Source organism: Sarcophilus harrisii, chromosome 3 (genome assembly GCF_902635505.1).
Source record: "Sarcophilus harrisii chromosome 3, mSarHar1.11, whole genome shotgun sequence".
Lineage (NCBI taxonomy): Eukaryota > Metazoa > Chordata > Mammalia > Dasyuromorphia > Dasyuridae > Sarcophilus > Sarcophilus harrisii.
The window spans coordinates 521344717-521369667 of NC_045428.1; the positions used below are offsets into that span (position 1 = coordinate 521344717).

A 24951-nucleotide genomic window follows, 5' to 3' on the forward strand; every position below is an offset into this window, starting at 1 on the left:
TTCCAGCTGTAGGGAGGTCATAGACCCTAAAGCCACCAAAACTTGCAAGGGCTAGAGAACCACAGGGAGCAGGAATTGTGGAGCACAGTGCACTTGACCGAGCAAGTGTACAGAGGAGCCAACAGTTAAAATCATACTGCTTTTAAAAGCTATTATTATAAAGGGGAATAGACCTTGGAATGGCATGTTTTAGAAGGAAAAGTATCAATTATCTAACATAATTAGTGTAATACTTTGGGAGGGGGGGTATCTATAATGAAATGGAGGAATTCAAATATTCCTAATGAAAGGACCAAAGCTGCAGGAAAACTGAAATTTGAAAGGAATGAAGAGAAACATATAAAAAAAGACAAATCAACAATGAAAAAGAATAAATTGTAAACATTCAGATGCAGAGACATGATACATATCTGTTCCCCTCTCAACCCTGTTGTCATCAGAGATCATAGAGTCAAATTAGACAAGGCCTGGAAAGTTGGTTCTGTTATGTCTTGATTAAAAAAAAAAAAAAAAAAAATAGAAAAGGAGGGGAAGAGAAAAGACCATCATAGGGAGGCCAAGAAGGAGAGATGGTTAGGGGAAATTATCTCACTTAATCAGGGTTCTCAAGTAGACACCAATGGGTGGTTAGGTAGCTTACAGCTGTTATTTGAAAATCACTCCTTTGAACTAGTCAATAAAAGGAAGAATACACAGACACTTGGGTCTAAAAATATATTTCACTGAACAGGAAAATAGGGAAAGCGAAGAAGGGGAAATTAGAGAGAGAGTAGATTGAGTGTAAAAATGAAATGTCATTTAAAGCAATCAGGAAGGAGCATTCCCAAGGACACAGTGAAAAGGATAGACACATAAGCAGGAAGCTCTAGGGGTTTAGATTTGAAGTAGATAGGAGTGAGGCAGTAGCCAGTTGAGGATAAAAGTGTTTGTATTTACAATTTCTCTTATACTATATAGAGAATCTCCTCTTTTAAGAATTGAATTATTGTTTATTTCTTACTCCCAAATCTTAACTATATCTCCTCTTGGATTGCCTTGCTCTGAACATTTTCCACCAAAGAGTAAATGCTTTCTGTATTTTACTTTCTGACAATAGTATTTTTCAAGAATCGATTTGTCTTTCAAAGTGATTTATCATCACCAAAAGGTTGTTCCTGGGTTCATTAAGGTTGTGCCATCAGTTCAAGACCTTAGGAAGCACTTACTAATGTGGAAACATTCCAACTACTGTACATCTGAGGCCCAAACCGGGCTCAGTCAGAAAGGCCTGTTACCAGACTGGCAGCAGGGTGATGAACTTGTTGTTAGCCACTGCAACTCTTGAAGATCATCTACTAAGAGGTAGAGGACTTGTAGGAAGTACCCACAGAAACAATAATAAAAAAGATGGAGTTACTTTGACATATGTATAAAAGCAAAGGATGTCTTTGAAATAGGCTTAACTCATATTATTGCTTTTTCTTCTGTTTATTTAGTTACAATGTTACTACTAGACCAGTAAACACATTTAAAATGCTTAATTAAAAGCAAATTGTCTGTTTTTGCCAGAGGCTTTATAATGTGACAGAGATTTCTCATCAGCAGATCTATGTAAATTTGTATATAGAGAAAATTAGATCATTTCCAGGAAACTCTAAATAGATTTAGAATTGTTCTGATAAATTACACAAATTTTTATTTTAATGAAGTGAAGATACCTGTCATGCTCATGATACCAAACTATTGGGCTTTCATCTGTAATTGATTGTGCATCACTTCTTAACAGGAAACAAATGGGATGTGATATACAGTGGTACTGCACGGGAACACCTCTGTGATCGCCTGACTCCTGGCTTCTCTTATCGTCTACGTGTATACTGTGTTAGTGATGGAGGACAGAGTTCGGTAATGCTTTATTTCATATAGCTACATGAGTAGTACTCTACTGCTTTTGAGGTATTACCCTATATCTCTTTAATGGGAGGAATCAATTGACATTTTGTCTTACCCACAGTAGATACTTGATGCATTTTTATTGACTATGAAAATAGACTCTTACATTTAACATGTAGTGTTGTATATTTGTGTATGTATTATCAAGGTACCAAAGATCATTCATTTGAATCATGAATCATAAAATTATTATTTTTAACGTATTATTCATTTAAATCATCTTTATCTGTCCTAGCACATGTAACATGTTTTATTGAATGAGTTCCTACTTAGTGAACATGATCAGCATCTAGCATATTGTACTTTTAAATGATCCTATTATGAACTAGGCACAGCAAATGCTTTAAAGGCTCATGTGATTATAGTCTTATTTTCAGGTGAAAGGAAAGGAAGAAAGACTTTTTTAAATAAGTCTTTTAGGTTTAAAAAAAAAATCATTGTAGTGTAAATTGGCCAAACCTGAAAATTAAAAAAAAAAAAAATCAGTTCATACTTAAGAAGTTATTTAAATTTATACTTGGTCAGCATCAAGAACTATAAAATAATGACCATTGAAGAAATATGCTTTTAATTCATTGTTATTTATTAGTACCTGACTTAGTTTTTTACATATTAGACACTTAAAGATTTAATTTTATTTATGTATATAAAGTTTAACTTCATGTAAAATTTGAGCATTGGTAGTTTATTTGATTCTGGATCATATCCATGTATTCTTAGCAGTTCTTTAATAAAAAAAAATCTTGTTATTTATATGGTTTTTTTTCTCTCATTTAAAAAGTATTATTTTGGTTGTTTTACAGGTATCTGAACCATTACTGGTTCAGACTCCAGCTGTTCTTCCTGGTCCATGTTTCCCTCCCAGACTACAGGGTAAACCCAAAGCAAAAGAAATCCAACTACGATGGGGTAATTTCCACTTTAGCAATATGTTATATAATTAAATAGGTATTTAAATGTGCTCAAATTTTAAACTACACAAAATTTTCTACCTTTTTTTTTTTTAGGACCACCTCAGGTTGATGGCGGGTCACCTATTATCTCTTACAGTGTAGAAATGTCTCCTATAGAAACAGATGAACCTAGAGAAATTTACCAAGGTTCTGAAGTAGAATGTACAGTGAGCAACCTTCTTCCTGGAAAGACATATAACTTTAGACTGCGTGCAGCTAACAAAATTGGGGTAGGAATTTCATTTTCATTAATAGTAACAAACTTTGTAAGGATGGATGTTTAACTTTGAAACTGATTATAACTGTTAACCTTTACATATTTAATATATCTTGACTCCTGGGAGATACTTTTATCTTTCTAGTTTGAACTATCATAAGACTAATTTGAGGCAATGTGCCAGAGTTAGAATTTGACAGGTTTGACTACTCCTGGCTTTTGACTCTTATTATTGAACAATTTAGGCAAATCATTTAACTTCCAAATGTGTCAGTCTCAACCCCTAAAATAAAGGTAATGTTACTTGCACTGTCATAAACTCTTAAAAGATAGTTTTAGGAAAATGCTTTGTAAAACTTAAATTATATAGACAGAGACCTATGAATTCATTGATATGGGGAACTTTGTTAGAAAGTTGCAGTGTCAAACTCAAATAGAAATGGGCATATTGACTTAAAAAAAAAAACACAAATTAACATTATGTTATACTGTGGTTTTATTTATTTTGTTAAACATTTCCCAGTTACATTTTAATTTGATTCAAGTGGGTGTTTGATTAAGTTTGACTAAAAGATTAAGTTCCTTGTCTAGGATTACCTAGCCAGTATATGACAGAGACTAGATAATCTTAAAGAGATGGACAAACCCATTATTATTATTAAAAGTAGTAAAGTGGTATTTTAAGCAATACTTTTGCTGATATTATCCCATCAATATGAGAATTCCTTCCAATAGTGTGGATAATAGCCTGTCTGCATGTTTTCATTCAGGGTGGTTGTTGGTCATGGCATCCTGAAAGTGCTTCATAAGAACTACATATAGACTATCTGCCATCTAAGGGAGGGAGTGGAGGGAAGGAGGGGAAGAGTTGAAAACAGAAGTTTTTGCAAGGGTCAATGTTGAAAAATTACCCATGCGTATGTTTTGTATATAAAAAGCTATAATTTTTTTAAAAATTAAAAAAAAAAAACCCATATAGTGTGATAGGGACCTTTCTCTAGTCTATTAATATCATCTACATACCATTACAATATGTAGGCTGTCCATCATTTCTTATCCTTTCTACATAATTGGCTTATCATGCTTTCTCTTCATGCATCATTTAGATCATTTCTCATATGTTTTTCTGCATGTAAATTATTCTTAGTAAAATGCTACAGACTATTTATGCTGCTACACCCAAAGGCACATACACAATATGTCTCTGCATTGCCCTTTGTGTCACCTTCAGTTTTGATTCTTTGTAAGGTGTGGGGACTCTGCCATAAAGCAAGAGTTGACAGATTTGGCCTACAGACTTAAAATGGTTTTTACATTTTTAAATAAAGTCTTATAAAAAATCGTTCTTAGTTCACTAACAAATGGACCCATAATTTGCCGGTCCTGCTATATAACAATACCAGAAAAGTATTGATTTGTTTGTTTATTTCGTGAATAAACTGGTATCATTGAAAGTAATATACTGTTTTCCAGATAAACTGTAGCATGCTTGCCATTTCCTCCTCAGTGCTTAGCCCAAAGTATTGTCTAACTGCAGTGACTGTCCAAGATTTTTAAAAATGGACTAGTTCCAGTGGATTACCTATCCAGCTGCTTATCACTCTAAACAATAAGCATTCTTTTTCTGTGTGATTTTTCCTGTAGATATTATTATGCTAAGCACTTTTGAATGATCTTAGAAGCTCTACTGTTTTTAGGCAAAACAAAAATAGCATATTACCCACCAGGAGAAAATCATCTGGAGGACTTTATAATCTATAAAGAAGTTTGCTTTCTTTGTTGCTCTGCACTGACTGTTAACCATTAAATGTTGTAAATGGCTTTCATAAGTCTAGGCCTCCCTCTGGTATCCATTAGTAGGCAGAGGAATCTTATTGCACACATTCACTCGGAGGTACATTTTGTGCTTTTCTTTCATAATTTGGGATTCATCACTTAATGATAAATCTGTAAAACAGCTTAAGTGGATGTTTGTGCATCATATATGCATGTAAAAATCCATATCAGCTTTAATGTCTAGAGTACTTAGCTTTGAGTTCAGGAGACCTAGATTCAAATCCTACCAGTTATTGGCATTGTGATCCTTGGCAAGTTCCTTAACCTTTTTGGACCTCAGTTTCCTCACGTGTAAAATGAAGTGGTAGGACTTAAAATGCTTTAAATTGAGGATGTTAATAAAAGACAAATGGAGAATGCCAGGGAAGACTTCATAAGTGAAGCTTTTTAAATTCATCCATCTTTATTGCCATATTCAGTAAAACTTCTTAGTGTACCTGGCTAATATATGCTTAGAGAATAGTGCTGCTCAAACTTCTTTTAAGAGGTGATCATTTTAAGGATTCTTATAGTCATATGAAAGACTACAAGATGGAAGGATATACAGGATATACAGCTGAACCGAGTCTTTACTTTCTTAACCTGGAGTCCATGAATTTTAGAAAATGTTTTATTAGTTTTCTTGCAGTATTATTTATTTCCATGCTAATCCTTCATGTTTTAATTCATTTAAAAGCAATTGTGAGGAGTCTATAGATTTCACTAGATTGTCAAAGGGTTCCATCACACCCAAAAAAGTTTTAAGAACTACATCTCAGGGATGCTGGAGCTTTTTTTAAAATATTGCATAACTATATGTAATATTACTACACTCTCCATATAGCACTTCGTCCTGTAGTCAATGGTGTAAGTATTTATTAAGCACCTGCTACATGCCATTCACTTTGCTAAGAGAGTAGGGGAGCATGACGAAGTCCTGAAGTCCAATAGGAAATTATGAGATGATAGCACTGGGCCATCTCCTTAAATAAAAGACATTGGAGGAGCTGTGATATCTACCTTCTAGCCTCTCCATTCATAGGGAAGAGTCTGACATCAGCAAAGAGTTAACTGAGGAGATGTGAATTTCAAAACTGAGGAAATTTTGCAGGAAGATGAGTTATTGGAGACAGGAATAAAGTCAGAATACCAGTAACAATTAAGTCAGTGACCTTTCCTCATATATCCCTTAAACCCTTGGGAATGGTAACCGTTTAGAAACTTTACTAGATGGTGGGGGTCTTGCATGCTTATAAATCTGTAAATATATGACACAGTTCTGGACAACCAAATGGGTACTTGAAAAAAAAAAATTGAAACTCTTGCAGTTATCAGTTTTTGTTTTTTGTTTTTAAAGTTTGGACAATTTTCAGAAAAATGTGAAATAACTACAGCACCTGGACCACCAGATCAATGCAAACCCCCTCAAGTGACATGTAGATCTGCAACCTGTGCACAAGTGTATTGGGAGGTATTATTATCCTTTAATTTAGGATTATTGTGTATGTATAAAATTGCATTTTTATTTTTTTATACTGCAGAAATATTTTGTATGAAAGGGTATACTATAGATTTTAATTACTTCTAACCTCAAGACCAAATTCAGCTTTCACACTTCATCTTCACCCTTTTGTTAATAATTTAGATATAAAAAGTAATGATAATTATATATTTTTAAATTTTTAAAGGATACTTACCTTAGTGCTTAGTGTGCCTTGACCAGTGATGAACTTAATGTTCATATAACATGTTCATCATATATTGGCTATATCATTTTTATCCTATTTAGCCCCTCCTGTTTAATTATATTTTATACAAATAAAAGTTCTTAAATTTTGAAATTCAGCAGAGGTTTTTATATGGTTTCATTTGTTAGCTTTTAAAATTACTTTTGAAAAATCTGTTACATCAATACAAAATAATGCTGAAACATTTTTAAGAGTAATAACAATTTCAGAATCATTTTATCGCACTTTCTTACACTTCAAATTCAAAAGATATCAATCATAAGATTAAAAAATGAATAACTTTAATTGTCTTTGACTATTCACAGAACTTTAAAAACAACTTTTTTGTTGTGCTCATGGAAAGATGTTTTTCAGCAAAACATATTCAAGATTCAGATTTTAAGACTAAATTTAAATTTAAATCTGTTTCCCATTTCAAAGGTTCCAGTTAGTAACGGAGCAGATGTCACTGAATATCGTTTGGAATGGGGAGGAGTTGAAGGATGCATGCAAATATGTTACTGTGGACCTGGTCTCTGTTATGAATTAAAAGGACTTTCACCAGCAACTATGTATTATTGCAGGGTCCAGGTAAAGAGAAATACTTAATTGTTGATCTACTGTTATAGAAAGTCTGCATTTCAGTAGTACTTTGATGCTCATTTCTTTGTTAATTTTCAGGCTGTGAGTGTTGCAGGACCAGGCCCTTTCAGTGAAGTAGTAGTATGCATGACTCCAGCATCAGTACCTGCAGTTGTGACTTGTCTTCAAGGAGTAAGCGAAGATGAAGTTGAAAGTCCAGATTATTCCCCTTCCACATGCCTAGCAATAAGATGGGAAAAGCCTTGTGATCATGGTTCAGAAATCCTGTCCTATAGCATAGACTTTGGAGAGAAACAGCCTGTAACAGTGGGAAAGATTTCAAGCTTTGTTATAGACAATTTGCAACCAGATACAACATACAGGTATACTGGCAAAATCATATTAGGGAACTTACTATTAACGTAACATTGATGAATGAGTCGGAAAGTTCTGTTTCATCTGTCTCAGTCTCAACCATAAATTTTAGTTTTAAATTCAGAATAAATGCAAAATAAACATAAAATATTTAAAATCAAAATGAACTCTTAGGTTTGAGTAAGCAGTTTCTGTACCAAAATTTAAGAACACAAATTGACAAGATTAGAAACCTGTTTATGCACATGGATATACTCAACACATAAATACAACTATTTTACATCATACATTAATTTCTTCCTGTACACATGTGTGTAAGAATCAGCCCTTATCAACAAAGGAATTGTATATGACAGTATTAGCAGAGATAGAAATGATAATTGGGATATTTGGGTTATAAGGGCTTTTTTCTTTTTTTTTCACTAACATTTCTATGGAAGAATTTTTATATGTTTTGTTAGTTGCTTTTTTATAAATGTATTAGCCTCTTGTCAGTTTTCAGCTCTATTTTCCCCATCCATACAAATTAATCCTCATCAAAAGATTTGTTTAAATTTAACTTCCTATATGACATGGGATCATATAATTAAAGTTGGAAGGGACCTTTAGTAATTCACAAAGATAGCCACATTTTCTCTAATTGCTTTGCTTTACAGTTGAGGAAACTGAGGCCCAAAATGTTTTAATGATTTGCCCAGATACCCCCATGGCAGACATGGGATTTGAACCCAAATCCTCTGACTCCAAATCCCCTTATCTTTCTATTGAACATTATTTACTGATTTAAATAATTTCATCTCTCTGGGCCTTGGTTGGTTTCTTTGGTTATGAAATGAAGGGAATGGATTAAGTAATTTCTCCAATCCCATTTAACACTGATATTCTTTGATTATATAACATCTTAATATGTTCAGTTTTTTTCTTATATCAAATTACTTTAGAGATGGTCAACTCTTGGGAGCTCCTTCTCCACATGTTTCTCTTTAGATTGTAATCTTGGACACATAATAATAAAATATTTTATTCTCTATCCTTGTCACCCTGTATTTGGCCACATTTGGATTCAGCCCTCTGATGATATCTGATATTTACATATATACCATGTATTTATACATATTATCTTGTTTGATTCTAACACCAAATCTGTCAGGGTTGTTAGGTAATTAAAGTATTATCAATTTACAATTAAGTCTAAGAACCAGAGAGGTTAGCTGCTTGCCTGTGAGCCCAGAGCTAATAAGTGTAAACAGCATTTAAAACAGGGTCTGTCTTGACCCCCAAGACCAGCCTTCTTTCTATCCTAACCTATTTAGAAATCACTTTGGCAGAATTTTTTGAAGAAAATAGGAAATTTACTTTCTACTTAAAAGGAAAATTGTGAACACAGATTCAGTATTTCATTAAGATCATAATGGAAATTGTTGTTCTCCCCCACTCCCAAATTAGAAAATATATTTAGTGTATTTCTGGGATTGTTGAATATAAATATTTTTAATTACAATCACTTATTGCAAATATTATTATTTCACATCCCATAACTTTTATTACTGAATTCCTTGCATTTTAATATTAAGGAAACACCTAGGTGTTTTAGGAGGAAAAGACAGATACCTCAATTTCTCATTAATAAAAATGACAAGAGTCTTTTTAAAGAGTTTTATTGACAAGAGTTTTTTAAAAGAGCTGGCAACACATTTTTACCTTTCTAACTTTAGATAAGACAGATATCTTTATAGATCAGCTCCTTCATCTAATCAAGATAAAGATTATTGTTCTATTTATTTCTTAAGGTCCCTTACAGCTTTAAATCCTTTGATCTTATATCTATACTGCTATGATAGGAGTAAATGTGTCATACGTAAATTCATGTTGATGAATAGTCTTTTTCCCCAATTTCCAAAAAACAAAATGGAAATAGTTTTGGGACTTTTTAAAAACTAGTATGACAGTTTTTTTTCCCCTGATCTATGCTTGTAGGTCTATAAGTATTGTTATACAATAGTCAATTATAAACTAAAATTTATCAGTATTATTTTATGCCTGTGATTCTTAGAATACGAATTCAAGCTTTGAATAGCCTTGGAGCTGGTCCTTTCAGCCACACAATAAAATTAAAAACCAAGCCCCTTCCTCCTGATCCTCCTCGCCTGGAATGTGCTGCCTACAGTCACCAAAACCTCAAGCTAAAGTGGGGAGAAGGAACCCCAAAGATATTACCTACAGATTCCATTCAATATCACCTTCTAATGGAAGATAAGAATGGAAGGTAAGGCTTAGTTTTTTATGCATATTCTTTGGCCTTAATTTTATAAATGTTGAAGGTAAAAGAAAATTGTCTCATTTAAATATTTCTTTTAAAAATTTAGAAAACTACTTGGAAGAAAGACCTGGGTTTTAAGAACTGTTTCTGACCAATTTTTTCACCCAGGCAAGTCACTTAACTTCTCCATGCCTTGGATAGCTCCTTAAAAAAAATAATTTATAGAAAAAGTGGCAACCTGCTATGATAGAGGGAGTTCCATACATCAGTAACATCACAGTTTCAGGCCTCTTCTCCTAAATAAAAATGTACTTTTTTACTTCTTTTCTTTTCATTGTCATAGGAAACATTTGTAATTTATCCCTGTAAAACTTGTAAGCTGTAAAAAGAAAATAGGCTATTTTATGGTTACTTATCCATTTTCTTCCTTTGTTCAACCTTAAGAATTTCATTTCAGAACTTTTTCTGTCTTCTAGCTACCAAGCAACCTTCCCCAACTCGTCTCAAAATCATCTTCAAATTATATTTCAAGCTAAATAGTTAACAAGAATTTTTCTAAACCGTTGCTTAGCTGTTGAGTCTTCTATGAGTATTGAAATAGTTTTTTCACTAGGGAAAAAAAAGGAGGAAGCTCAAAGTGATAATTTATCTTAGATTGCAACAAATCATTCAAAGGATGTGCTCTCTCTTTATGTACATATGTATATAAGTAATTATCTTATATCTTGAGTTTTGGCTTATGTTCTCTATATGTGTACATATATTTGCATTTGCCTTAGAATTTCAGCTTTCAGAAGCCAAGAAGCCTTTCGATATGTGCTCCCTAAGTTTCATCATATTCTTTCTTACATCCGAGAAAAAGAGGTGCTCCTTTTCTAAGCCTAGGCCCATTACCTTAGTACTGGATCCTGTCTCCCCTTAGTGCATGCCATCACTAAGGGTATTCTCCTTTGATGGTTCATTACAGTCTGTATCTGCTGTGGTCTCTCCTTTCTCAGAGGGGTCAGAACCCAACTCATAGTCATTCTTTTCCATTCAAGCCCATCCCTCCTACTTCTCAGCTTCAGTATCTTCATTGGAATCCTGCCAAACACCCTCACCTAGTTTGCCCATTTTTCCTCAACATTTGTGACCTACAGCTTCATCCTACAAAGGGATGATAATGTCTTAGAAAATAGCACCACTACTTAAAACCATATTGCTGCTACTTATTTGGATCTTAGTCAGTTGGCTTATTGTTGTTTTTCATTTACATGTATGGCCTCTGTCCCTGGCCCTGTTTTAGGTCCCTTTAGGGGTGATATGTATTGTATTATATGGTGTTATAGTTGAGAGAAGGCACTCTTAAGAAGGAAGAGGAAGAGGAGAAGAGAAAGTAGTAGTGGGGCAGAGGTGGGTGGTAGAGGAGGATTCTTACTTGTAGCTTACACCTTTTCATGTCATTTTAATTTAATTTATTATTGCATTTCCATAGTTTATACCACCATCTGTGGCCCTAATCTACTGATTTTAAAACTAAGGAAGATCTATTTATGACTCATTTAATGAATTTATTTCCATTTTAGGTTTATATCCTTATATAGAGGTCCATGTCATACATATAAAGTACAAAGACTCAGTGAGTCAACATCCTATAAATTCTGTATTCAAGCTTGCAATGAAGCTGGGGAAGGTCCCCTTTCTCAGAAATACACTTTCACTACTCCAAAATCAGTGCCAGCTGCCTTGAAAGGTAAGTAAACCTATTCTAATGTATTCCCCTTATTTAAAAACATATATATATATATATATATATATATATATTAAAAGTTAAGTATCTACTAAGTACCCAGCTTTAGCATTAATATAAAAAAATTTTCTAGTAGCAGACCTGTATTCAAGAAGCTTTATCAGGTACTTTAACATGTACCTGAAAAATAGTACTTCCTGGTATAAAATGTAAATTGTTTTAAAGTAATTTGACCTGAGAAAGCTAGCTTGAGTGAGCAATCAGGTTGATTGCTGGAAAGGTTGAGACTATATATGTGTTTCCAATTCTTATCACAAACAATAGTGTTTGTTGCTTTGTTAGGCCCTGTGAGGGATACATACGAAGTTTAGATAACTTTTTCCATATGGGCTTAGAGTCTGGAAGGAATATAACACACAATCATAGATATATTGTGTATAATGGTACACAATATTGCATAATAAATGCCTTTGCCAGTTACAAAACAAAGTGCTTCCTGAGGTCCGTGAGAGAAGGCTTTTCTCAATGTAGTTAATCAGAATGAACTTCTTGGAAGGGAGAAAGCATTCCAACAAGCAAAGAAAAGAAGAAAAGGAGGATATTGCAAGCTTATGAAGTGAGACAGTTAAAAACCTGCATACAGAAGAGGATAAGATGTGTGAGGATAGAAAATGGCCTGTTTTGCCTGGAACAGTTAGCATAATTTAATGAATATAGGAATTCCAGCTTTCAGTGTTTGACCTGATCCATCTGGATTTTGGAGGAAATGTATTTGAAGGTGTTCAGGCAAAAGATGGAGGTCTCTTGGCTGGGAAGTAGAAGTAGACTGGGGGAATGTCAACAGCATTTCCAGTGATGGGTAGAGAAGCATCCAGGGTTTTAACTTTTTTTCTTCTTCACCTCCTTTCCTATGTAAACTCTTACCTTGTGCCAATCCAGAGGGTAGAAAATGGAGACTAGGTATGTCTCAGTCCCAAATAGTAGCAGAAAGGGGGAAGAGTGAGAACACAAAACTAAAACATTAGAGAAGAGATATGACTGTTCTAGATTGCCCTTAGTAATGAAAGAATGTCATTGTATATTAAGGTTTCCTATAATTTTATTTGTGAAATTTTTACAGATTTTGTAATCATAGTATAGTAGCTCTTGATTTATGTCCTGCTGCCGAAAACTATGTATACTTAAAATGTTGTTTGTTTACTTTAGCCCCAAGAATAGACAAAATAAACGATCACACCTGTGAAATCACATGGGAGGTTTTACAGCCAATGAAGGGTGATCCAATTATTTACAGTCTTCAAGTTATGGTGGGAAAAGACTCAGACTTCAAACAGGTATTTTTTAAATTAAATTTTATAGTATTTGAGTGAAATTAATTATAATTAATTTTTTTGTTTGTTTTTTTACTATATAAGGGATCTGATTTAAGAGTTTGGGAAATCCTATCTCCATAAATTGTGAGAATTAATTTTGGATCTTGTATTTTATATTTTCTTTTACTCTCCATAGATCTATTCTGTAACCATATTCTGTTTTCCGTGTAATGAAACCTAATCTTCTCTTGAATATAGAAACACGAGTTCAAAAATTCAGCTTCCCTCTCTAAAGTTAGATGCCAAAGTTTTAAGCTTTTCTACAATTGTTAAAGAAAAAAACCTCCATAATTTGTTGTTTTACCCACATAATTTTAGCTTTGGAGGCATTTGTTACGTTATCCTTGAAAAGAATACTAGATGACTTTGTCCCATTTTAGCCTTATCTTTGATTGTTAAAAAGGTAGTACTTATCAATGACCTCAAGATGTAACTGGGACCCATGAATTCATAAAAGCATTCCTTAAAAGTTAAGAGAGAGAGAGTCTTCATGCTGTGTATGTGCTATGCTCACTTTAATAAAACTTATCATGATCCCTCAACCCTATGATATTGCCAATTCTATTATCAATATGTCTATTCTTTACTTTGTTCTATGCTTACAAAAATGAATTGCATCTTAGTTCTGAATCTTTAACATAAACCAAGACAACAGCTGTATGTGTCACTATTGGTAAATGTTATCTTGTTCAGAGAAACATGCCTTGATTTATTCTTTTGTTAAATTTCAGCAGCAGTTATTGCTATTTAATAAATAAATCTTAAAGAATTGGTTGCCTGAAATTCAAAATGTGCCTTGTCTATGGTGACACAGTTAATAAGCATTGGAGATGGGATTTGATCTCAGATTTCCTTAACTGGCAATGTAGCTAACATTCCATCCTGTTGTGTTAAATACCCCTGACGACTTAATGTTACATTATATTGTTGGATTTCTTTCACCCCAGCATAGCATATCAAATAAAATTAGAAAAGTAGGAAATTAAAATGAAAAATCTCCCTGAAACTTAGTTGAGATCATAAGATAACTATTTATCTTTTAATATTTTAATTTTTAAAAATCTTTTAATATAATATTTTTATTTTTCTCCACTTACATTTAAAACAGTTTTTTACATTTGTTTTTAAATTTTGAGTTCCAAATTCTCATCCTTATCCTCACCCACATCTCCCATTAAGAAAGCACAAGTGAAGTTTTACAAAATATTTCCATGTCATCTTGTGAAAGAAAATATAGATTTTCCCTCCCCCCCAAAAAAAAACCACCTCAAGAAAAAATAAAGTTAAAAAAAGATAGAAAAAGAATATTTGTCAATCTGTATTCAGATACAATCAGTTTTCTCTGGATATAGATAGGATTTTTCATCATAAGTCCTTCAGAATAGTCATAGATCATTATATTGCTGAAAAGAGCAGTCATTCACAGCTGATCATCCCAGAACATTGCTGTTATTTTGTACACAATATATTTTCAGTTTGCTTGAGTTCATGAAAGGCTTTCTACATTTTTCTGAGAGTATCCTGCTCATTCTTTCCCATGAAAAATAATATTCCATAGTCCCATACCATGGTTTATTCAGCCATTCTTCTAATTGGTGAACGTCTCCTCAATTTTCAATTTTTTGCCCTGAGAAGAAAACTACTACAAATATTTTTGTATATACAGGTCCTTTTCCTTTTTATAAAAAAAAAAAAAAATCTCTTGGAATTCATGCCTAGTAGTAGTATTGTTAGGTCAAAAAATATGCATGATTTCATAGCCCTTTGGGCATACTTCAAATATCTTTTTATTATTTATCAATTGGAGTATGACTCTTACCTTTTATAAATTTGACTCAGTTTCCTATATGTTTGAGAAATGAAGTCTTAAAAGGTAATTGTTTTATAATTGCTGATGACAATATGAGTTTGTTACTTGGAAGGAGGATCACTTTTTAAATTAAAGTTACAAGACAAAACAAGTATATATTTTCCCCAAAAATTTGATACCTGTTATGATGATTTTTAAGAAACTAGAAGAATGTTTAAATCATTAAATTTGAGAGTTACACAAGATTTTAAAGAATTGGGTAATTTCATTACCCAAAATAAGTTCCTAATCCCATTTCTATTCTCCTATTTTAATATATTTGGAAATCAGTACCTTCATAGTTGCCTATAAATTTCTAAATAATCCTATTCTTAACTGAGAAGAGAGCAGAGCAACTGCAGGTGTGGAATGTAGTATATAATATGTTAATGTTTTCATTATGATTAGGGAGAGTTCATGGGGGGCTAAGAAGGACAAAGGGGAAAATTGAAATTAAAAACAATAGGCATCATCAATAAAACTTTTTAAATAAACACATCATTGTTAGGACATCAGATTTCATCCTCTCTTTTCTGTCTGCATGTGCTGTAGTTTCTTTCTCCTCACTTTTTCCTTCAAGACTTTAATCATATTTATTTCTCTTTTATTTGTTACTTAACCTGTCTACTCTTGTCCAAAATATAATTCTTGTTATAGTTAAATTTTATGATACATAAAAATGTAAATTCATTAGTTCAAATTACAAAAGGCTCCTATTTTACCCTACATACATATTCAATTTAGCATATAATTTTTTCCCTTATTAAACTACCTACAAATTGACATGGTAATTAGGTTTAAACTATATTTCACAGATAAATGTGTTCCAAGGAGGAAGCAAAATTAATATTGGTGAAAATATAATTTTATTATAGTTTTAAACTAAATTAAATTTAATTAAATAAGGACTTCTTAAGTAGAGTATAGATTTTAATCATGTAAAGTCTTTTAAGAAACCATGTAAAGTTCAGCTACTACTAATTAAACTTGGATTTGGGGTTTGTTTGTTTTTTAAGATAGCCTGGTCATTTATACGTAACCTTCAGTTCTGACAGACTGCTTTTGAAATACTAATTTACCTGGAAGTTTTACAGTTCCAGAAGTTCCTGACTAATTTCTAATTGCTAGTGTGTTTATGGAGCATAATAAATTAAGGGAAGAAAAGGAGCTCAGTCTGGAGAAAAATGGTTTTGGCTAAATACTCAGATCTACCTGGACTGTCTCCTAAGTCAGTTACATAGAAGTCATTCCTTTTTTTCACAATTTCTTTTCTATTTCTTAACTCATAAATTCTCTAAAAGTTATCAATTTTTCGTAACACTTAACTGACCTGCTCAGCCAATAAGAGCTGAGTATGGAAAAAGCTATTGTTTTGTTCACTTCATACCTAATTTTGTTTTCTCTGCCAAGAAAAATTATAGAAAGATGAACAAAATTGTATCTATTTACTTGTAGCATTCATACGTGAATTATATATGTGTATATATATATATACACACACACACACACACTCTCTGTGTGAGAGAGAGAGAAAGGAAAGCACAATTTAGGTCATTGTATCTTGTAATGCTCAAAAAACTCAATAAGAGAGGTGAGTTACCACAGGACTTATTTATGAAAATCAGAAAAAAGAGCAGTCTGAAAAATGAGTGAGGTTGACTGGGATTCCTAAGAAGATTCCAAAATGAAAGAATTGATGCAACATATAGAAAAATAAATCACAAAGAACCAAACAAACCCTTGTTAAACACTTTCTATGTTCAAGCACCATGATAAGCAATGAGAATGCCCAGCCCACTCCCACCAAAAAAGTCATGGCCCCTGTTCAAGGAGCTCATATTCTAATGAAGGAGACAACATACCAATGACTAAGAACATACAAGATATATCAGGATAAATTAAAAGTTGATTTGGAGGAAAAACAGTAGTTGGGGGGGGGGGGACCAGGAATGGCAGAAAATAGCATTTGTGCTGACTCTTGAAGGAAGCATTGAAGGTAGGACAAGGAAGGAAAAACATTTGGCATGAGGATATTGGGTGAAAAACTCAGAATTGGAAGATGGAGGATCAGGTTTGAGGAACAATAGGGAAGCCAGCATCATTGTACAGGGTTTCCACAGATAGTCAAGTATAAGAAGACTGGAAAGGGAGAAAGGGACCAGCTTATGAAAGGCTTTCACATAGGAGCCACTGGATTTTATTGAATTTGAGGGGACAAAGTCTTATCTGTACTTTAAGATTAATTTAGCAGCTAATTTTAAGAGGATGAACTGGAATGTGGAAAGAACTAAGATAGGGAGAAAAAAACCATCATGAAGTCACCAGAGCCCACACTAGAGTGGGGGTAGTGTCAGAGGAAATGTTATAAAGGTAAAATCAACTGGCCTTCAAGGTAAGGCTGAGGAATTGAGTTTGTTATCTATAGGACATCTAATTTGAGGTGGGCATTTAGAAATATGAATCTAGAGATTAGGGCTGGGGTAAGAGGTTTCATTCACCAACATGATTTCCTCAAAAGTAGGTCATGTCAAGCTAACCTCATTTATTCGATAGGTCATTAAACCGATAAATCAGAGAACTAATGTAGAATTTACTTTTAGATTTTATTGAAGTGTTTGATGAAGTTTCCTATGGGTAAGATGGAGATAAATGAACTAGAAAGTAGTACAGTTAGATGGATTCAGAAGTGATTGAAAGACTACTTCTGTTGTCTGCAGGAAGTCTCAAATAGAATGCTCAGAGATGTGTGCTTAGTCTTACACCATCTAATATTTCTGTCAGTTATTTGGATAAAGGCATTAAGTGGCATGCTTATCAAATTTACAGATCATTTGCTAGAAGGGATAGCTAACACTTGATGACGGGCTAAAAAAATGAAGAATTTGAGAGGCTAGAACATTGGACAAAATCTAATAAAATAAAATTTAATAGAGATAAATACAGTCTTACACTCAGGTACAAAATAAAGGAGAGGCATGGCTTGACAAGTCAGAAAACCTGAAGAAAGTATATCATAAAGTCAACATAAGTGAATGATGTGATCAGGCAGGCAAGAAAGCTAATGCTATCTTGAGTTAACATTGGCTTGATTTAATTAATTAATTAGTTAAGGCTTGATGCAAAGGAAAATTTCTTACATAGGGCCTGAACTCAGGAATTTCCAAGTTAAATCCAGCCTCAGATACATACTAGCTGTGTGACCGTGGGCAAATCGCTTAAGTTTCTGCCTCAGTTTCCTTATCTGTAAAATGGGAATAATAATAGCACCTGCCTCACAAGGTTATTATGAGATTCACCTGAGCAAACATTTGTAAATTCTTTACCACAGTGCTTCATATATAGTAGATACTATATATAAATGTTAGCTAATATGGTGATGATACTGTGAGGATTCTTTTTCAAATAGTATTTGACTGAAAATTTGTAATTCTGCGTCTTTATTTGTAAATAAGGGACTATCCGTTTTATTTTATTTTCTGTTCTATTTAAGTGATAAAATATTCACTTAACAATTGTACTTATAAATTAAAAAATAAAACCATAATTATTTTAGAGCTAAATTTCAGCCATATAAGTTTGTCATGCTAGCTTCATTGTTATTATCCTTTCATTTTTAAATCTATTATTTCTGCCATACTGTTTACTCTTGAAAATCTTGAATAGGATAAAGGATAACATTTAAACACATTTGCAATCTTCTTTTAAAAAGTTATTCTAAGAATGTTTTACCTCAAGAATCCAGTTTCATTGATGTAGGAACTATTTCCTCCAATGTTGGTTCCAATATCCTCTTCTTAGATGATAAAAATATAGAAGCTCCCATTTGAAAGTTTTTAGGTCATCTAATGAAATGAGTAAATGAATACCTAAACAGGCATCTTTCCTACAACATCAAGTCAACCAAAAAGCATTTATTAAGCACTATGTACCAGACACAGTATAAGATACTAGAGAACAAAAATAAAATATTTCCTGCCCTCAGAAAGCTTATGTTACATTCAAAGGAAACAACATGTACATAAGTATATTCAGAATATATGCAAAGTAATCTCAAAGTTAGGAGAAGCTAGCCAAGAGAGTGAAGAAAGACCTTCTCCTAAAAGTAATATTTGAATTGAGTTTTGAAGGAAATTGGGAATTCTAAGAGATGGAGTTAAAGATCAAATGAATTCTAGTCATGCAGGGACATTTTGTGCAGAGGCATAGAATGTTGTAGGTATGAATACAAAGAAAGCCAGTTTGGTTAGACCATAGAGACAGGACATTAATGTCTAATGAACACAGAAAGGTTGATTGGAATCAGTTACCAAAGATCTTTAAATGTCCAATTCCTAGAATTAATAGGGAGACAGTAAGCAGAGCTGTGCTTTAGAAATATCAGTTTGGCAACTATATGGAAAATGATTTGGAGAGGAGAATTATGAGGGGAACTGACCAGATATTTTGGTCAAGTGTCTTGATTTTTTTTTTATCTTATCTGCTTATATTTGCAGATGTTTGGAAACCATCATGAGGGGCAGTAACCAAAAATTCAATCATTCTGGTTATATGCCCCCCTCCCCCCCCAAAAAAAAAACAAAAAAAAAGTTAGGTTATTATTGCCCTTATTCACAGAGGACTAAAATGCTCATAGACCACAGCATCTTTTCTGATGTAAGGCTTGTCCTCCATAACTTGAAATCTTTAAGTAAATATACAGCAGTAGTTAAGGACTAGGAGGCTGTATCAAAGTGAATAAAAGGAATCATTCAGAATTGTTTTTAGCGATCAAACATATTAGGATTATGTATTGTCTATATCAAGCACATGCCTAGAAACTGGTGGTTTCACTCATTCAGGCAGTATTTATTTGTTTGTATATAGAAGATGTGTGGTCTAAGCACACTGAGGAGATGGGAAGGCAAAAGACAGTCTCTGCTCTCAGGGAGCTCACAGGTAACCTTGCAGACAGTAGGACCGTCACAGAAAGTTTCTTATAGACAAAGGAACTTGGAGGAAGCCAGGAGGGAAGAGTATTCCAGGGAAAATTAGTCAGAAGGAGCACTGTATCAGTAAAGGGAGAGTGAAGAGCCAAGGTGTCTGGGTGGCAAAGCATGTGAAGGGAGCTCTAAGGTATTGAGAGAGAAGTGAGCAGATTGTAAAGAACTCTGAATGCCAAATGCAGGACTTAGACGCTGGAAGCAATACGGAGCTACTAGAGCAGGGGTCCTCAAACTATGGCCCACAGGCCAGATGTGGCAGCTGAGAACATTTAACCCCCTTACCCAGGGCTATGAAGTCCCACAAAACAAAGTTTTTGTTTTTACTATAGTCCGGCCCTCCAACAGTCTGAGGGACAGTGAACTGGCCCCTATTTAAAAAGTTTGAGGGCCCCTGTACTAGATAGAGTTTATGTAAGGTGTCACATTTGTGCTTTGGGAAGACTAATTGGAAAGCCAAGTGAAGAATAAACTACAGGAGAGAAGACAGGAGGCTGCAGCAGACCGCCATATCAGAGTGATGGCTCACAGCCAAGATCAAATCACCAGGTCCTGGGAAACCGATTCCATGATTGGGAGAGGGGAGGACAATGCCTAACTGCACATCTAGGTAACTAGGAAGATGGCAGTGCCTTCAACAGTAATAGGCAAATTAAAAGCTGACGGGGTCTGATGAGGAAAGGTAATGAGTTCTCTATTGGACATGTGGGGTTTAAAACATGGAGTTATATAGCATATCCAAATGTGAGATGTTCTGAATGCAGAGGTGGGAGTGTCTGGAAGATAGGAGAGAGTTAGGGCTGGAGAAGTAAATATGATCATCATCAATCACAAAGCTAATGAAATCCCTGAGAGATGATGAGATCACCAAATGAAGTAGTATAGGGAAGAGAAGAGGGCCCTGAGGGACATCAGCACAAGGAGCCTGAATGAAGAGCCAACAAAGGAGACTGAGAAGTGATCAGACAGGTAGGAGATCAAGCATAGAACTGGCAAAGAAGGGGTGATCAACGATATTGAGGACTGACAGGGAAGCTTTAGAAAAGGCCCTTGGATTTGGCCTTTGGAGATCATTGGGAACTGAGGAGAGAACAGTTTCAGTTGAATGATGTGGTTGGAAGCTAGACTTCAGAGAAAGAGTGGAAGCATCTAGTGCAGTCATTTCTCTGCATTTAGCCACAGAAGTATTGGATAAGAGAAATGGGATGACAGCTAGTAGTAATGGAAGGGTCAAGTAAGGTTTCTGGAGGATGAAGGTGACAAGGCATGTCTGTAGGAGAGGCAGATAAATAAAAGGGCGGGAGGGATCCATCTGCTGGAGAAGTTAACATAGAACTGTGTTATTTGTGCAAGTCAAAGGGTCTACCTTGAAGGAGAAGGACCAACTTCTTTGTGTGAGATAAGTGAAGGGATGGAGGAAGGAGAAAGAGGGAACAGGACCCAGCCAATGGCTTCAGTTGTTTCTCCTCTCAGTCAGAGCCTGTTTTCAGTAGACCACAAGTTAAATGCTTGAGAGAATTTATGTTTTTTTTTTAAGCTTATCTGAAAAGATAAGCAACAAAATATTGCTGGTATACAGTAGCATTCATAGTATATGTGTTAGAAATTATTTGATCATTTTCCCATGTTCCCCACCTCTCATTTACAAAAAATTTGCTTTTTCTTAATAGATTTACAAAGGTTCTGACTGGTACTTCCGGTATTCAGGCCTTCAGCAGAACTGTGAATATCGTTTTCGTGTGTGTGCCATTCGACAGTGCCAAGACACCGTAGGTGGTCATCAGGACCTCGTAGGCCCCTACAGTGCCACTGTAATATTCATCTCTCAGAGGACTGAACCTCCAGCCAGCACCCACAAAGACACTGTGGAAACCACAAGGTTGCCACGGACACTGACTGATGAGCAGTGTGCTGCGGTCATCCTTGTGCTCTTTGCTGTTTTCTCCATTCTGGTTGCCTTTATCATTCAGTACTTTGTAATCAAGTGAAAATATAATTTTCTATTAGAATGCTTCCATTACCTTTCCTTTAGTCATGTTCCACAAATATTTCTGTTTTGCTTTTACAAGAACAGTGGCATTTAGAACTGGCATTGGGACCGTAGCACATACCATTTTTGCCACTTAAAATGCTTATATTGTTAGATAGAGGCTGGCACTTTATTAGAACGCAAGCCACAGAAATATCAAGTATATTTTGAACATGCCTTCTTAAACTACAAACTTTATATGAGGCAAAGATAAAATTGAGATTTTGACCAAGTCAGCATGAGTGTAACAGTGGTACACCTATTCCTACTTTAAAAGAAGTGAAGCATTCAGAATGAGTCAGAGCATTTAGAAGTTACACAGACACATGCTGCAGAAACTATTAGATGCTGTGAAAGCAATCTTGCGCTCTATTTCTACCTCCTCATTTGTCTTAATTATTTGGGAATGGGATTATAATAAATAATTGAGGGGACTTTCTCAGGCAGCAAACAATAAACTGGATGGACAAATATGCGTGAAAAGAAGCTTCTAATTTGATAAATGTGGAGTTCTTTACTGCAAATAGATATTTATAAAACTGAAATGGTGTGGCATTGGCAGTTTATCTTGCCTGAAAATAAGTTTACTCATAAAGGTACCTCTTCAGTATCTTGCAAACATGGAAAAGAGAGAATTTTTAGATAGTTACTTTTTAAAAAGTAATTGGAATCACTTTAGAACTTCACATCCATTGAATTTGGTTTCGGTGTATGGTGGTAGTATGTGAGTTTATCTCCATATACATACATGCCATACATGTATATATACATACCACAATGTATGACTATATATACTACAGCTCTCTGATCTACAAAGTTTGTAGGATTACCCTAAATTTTGCTGCTTCCCTTACAACTACTGCCATCACCATCAACATTTAGAATCAGACTTTATATCTTTGTTTAGGGGCACCAGATCTGAAGTGAAAATGTAATTTGCACCAGAAAACTTCAAGCTGCTTCCTTTCTTGAAAAAATCTAATGTTTAATGTAATGTCTGTTTGGAGATTGTACCAAATTGTTGATTGCATGTGGTTAATGTTGCATTAGAGCACTTTGCAATTGCAAAATTCATCAATGTTTTGTGAGCTTGCATTTGTGAGTTCTTGGATGATCAGACTGAATTTTTCAAATATCCCATTGAACATCTTTTTGGATGTCAGTGACTGCCAGTAACATACAGCTTGTAGTGAAGCTATATAAAATTCTTGTCTCATCACATCTATACTATCTGTTAAACACTTGTAATTTGCCTTCTTAATTTATTATTTGATTTTTGTTAGGGTAGTGAATCACTAATTACTTAGTTGCTGGGTTTAGCATTTTAATGGTTATTAAGCACTTCTGTCAGTCTTTGGGAAAAAAAAGAAATGTATGTTTTGTGCTTTGAAGATCTTTGAAGAATTTATTAGAATGGGCATGTATTGTACTTGTTTCACGTCCAATGATTTGTGCTGTTGAATAACATTAACTTTTGTTTATAAAAGAAATGGATAAACTTGGCCTTCCCAAGGTAAGAATGACCTGTCACTATAATGTACTGTATGTTTACATTTTTATTTTAATTCTGACAATTCTATAGAGGCTGATACCTTCCCATAAAACAGTGATAGCAAACATTTTCTAGAAACTTATTAAAAGTGCCATGTTTGGCAGTACAAATGAGGTTGAGTGTAATATCCCAGAGATTTCTATATGGTTGAATGTCTAAAATGGTAAGATTTGCCACTGTGGTCAAACTCCAGTGGCTTGTTTTTCATAGTAAAACTCAAATGAACTCCTATTTTTGATAGTAAATGTCATTTAATAGTGTATTTGCCATTTGAGCCTCACTGCAAAATACTGCAGAGGAGAAAACAATTTTTAATGTAATCTTAATTTTACCTCATATACTGTACATTCCAAAAAAAAAAAAAAAAACCTCTAAACTTTTTAAAATGTTATAGATACACTACCAAACATATCACTTTAAAATTGTATAATGTTGAACTTCATATAAATGAAAAGTATAATCTCATAGAAATATACATAAACTATGTAGCAAAAATATCTTTAAAATCTGTGGAAAATAAAAATTGTATCATTCTTTTTTGAGGAAATATTCATTGCTTTCATATACATGTAACTTTTCCTATATTTTTTAATTGGGGTTTGTAGTTTTAAGAAGAAGTAAAATACCCACTTTTGTTATCTTGTGCTGACAGACCACAGAATAATAGAATAGAGGTAAATCATTTAGTTTTAGCCCCCTCTGTTTACAGAAGAAAAAAACAAATCTCTAAAGTCACATGGCTAATAAATAGCTAAATTGGGAGTTGAATCTAGGACCTCTTGAATCTGTATCTAGAACTCCACCACTTCACACTGAATTTGTTTAGTTAGGAAATTCACTGACTTGAAAGGTCTTAACATTATAAGTAGTAATCACCAATAAGTTAAAGATTGAAACTAGAATAAGGAATTTTTTTCATAATACTTTATTTTTTCTCAGTTACATGTAAAAACAATTTTTAGAAATTTTGGTTTCCAAATTCTCTCCCTTTCTTTCCTCCTCCTTGCAAAGGCAAACAGCTTGATATGGATTACATATATGCAGTCATTCAAAACTTACTTCCACATTGGCCAAGTTGCAAAAGAAAACAGACCAATAGGGGATGGTGGGTGGGGAAGCATGCTCTGATCTGCATTCAGAATCCAACAGTTCTTTTGTCTTTTCATCATGGCTCTTCAGAATTGTCCTGGATCATTCTATTGCTGAAAATAATCAAGTCATTTACAGTGATCATTATACAGTATTCACTATTACTCTGTACGATGTTCTCCTGGTTCTGCTAACTAAACTTTGCACCATTGTGTATCTTTTGTATAACACACTAAGATTCCAGTACAATCATACCCCAACTTGTTCAGGCTTTCCCCGAGTGATGGGTATCCTGTCAATTTCCAATTCTTTGCCAACATAAAAGAAACTGCTATAAATATTTATGTACATGTAGGTCCTTTTCATTTTTCCCTGATCTCTGGAGTACAGACCTTCTAGTGCTATTGTTGGATCAAAGGATGTACACAGATTTGTAGCCCTTTGGGCATAATAACAAATTACTGTCCCAAACGATTAGATCAGTTTAAAA

The 24951-nt window shown here is 34.0% G+C and overlaps 1 protein-coding gene across 8 annotated transcripts in view; it reads left to right on the forward strand.

Moving 5' to 3' along the window:
• FNDC3A (fibronectin type III domain containing 3A) overlaps positions 1–23908 on the forward strand; it is a 176373-nt gene extending 152465 nt beyond the window's left edge. For 6 of the 8 annotated variants that reach the window (XM_031961940.1, XM_031961941.1, XM_031961943.1 and 3 more), the window contains 10 exons: positions 1766–1884; positions 2736–2841; positions 2940–3115; positions 6275–6388; positions 7086–7235; positions 7326–7609; positions 9655–9867; positions 11427–11593; positions 12797–12924; positions 21462–21779. In XM_031961940.1, the coding sequence (XP_031817800.1) occupies positions 1766–1884; positions 2736–2841; positions 2940–3115; positions 6275–6388; positions 7086–7235; positions 7326–7609; positions 9655–9867; positions 11427–11593; positions 12797–12924; positions 21462–21779 (1775 nt within the window). Of the gene's footprint in view, positions 1–1765; positions 1885–2735; positions 2842–2939; positions 3116–6274; positions 6389–7085; positions 7236–7325; positions 7610–9654; positions 9868–11426; positions 11594–12796; positions 12925–21461 lie in introns of all 8 variants that reach the window. The other 2 variants (XM_012545281.3, XM_031961942.1) reach the window with 2 other exon arrangements.
• The last annotated feature ends 1043 nt before the right edge of the window (positions 23909–24951 follow it).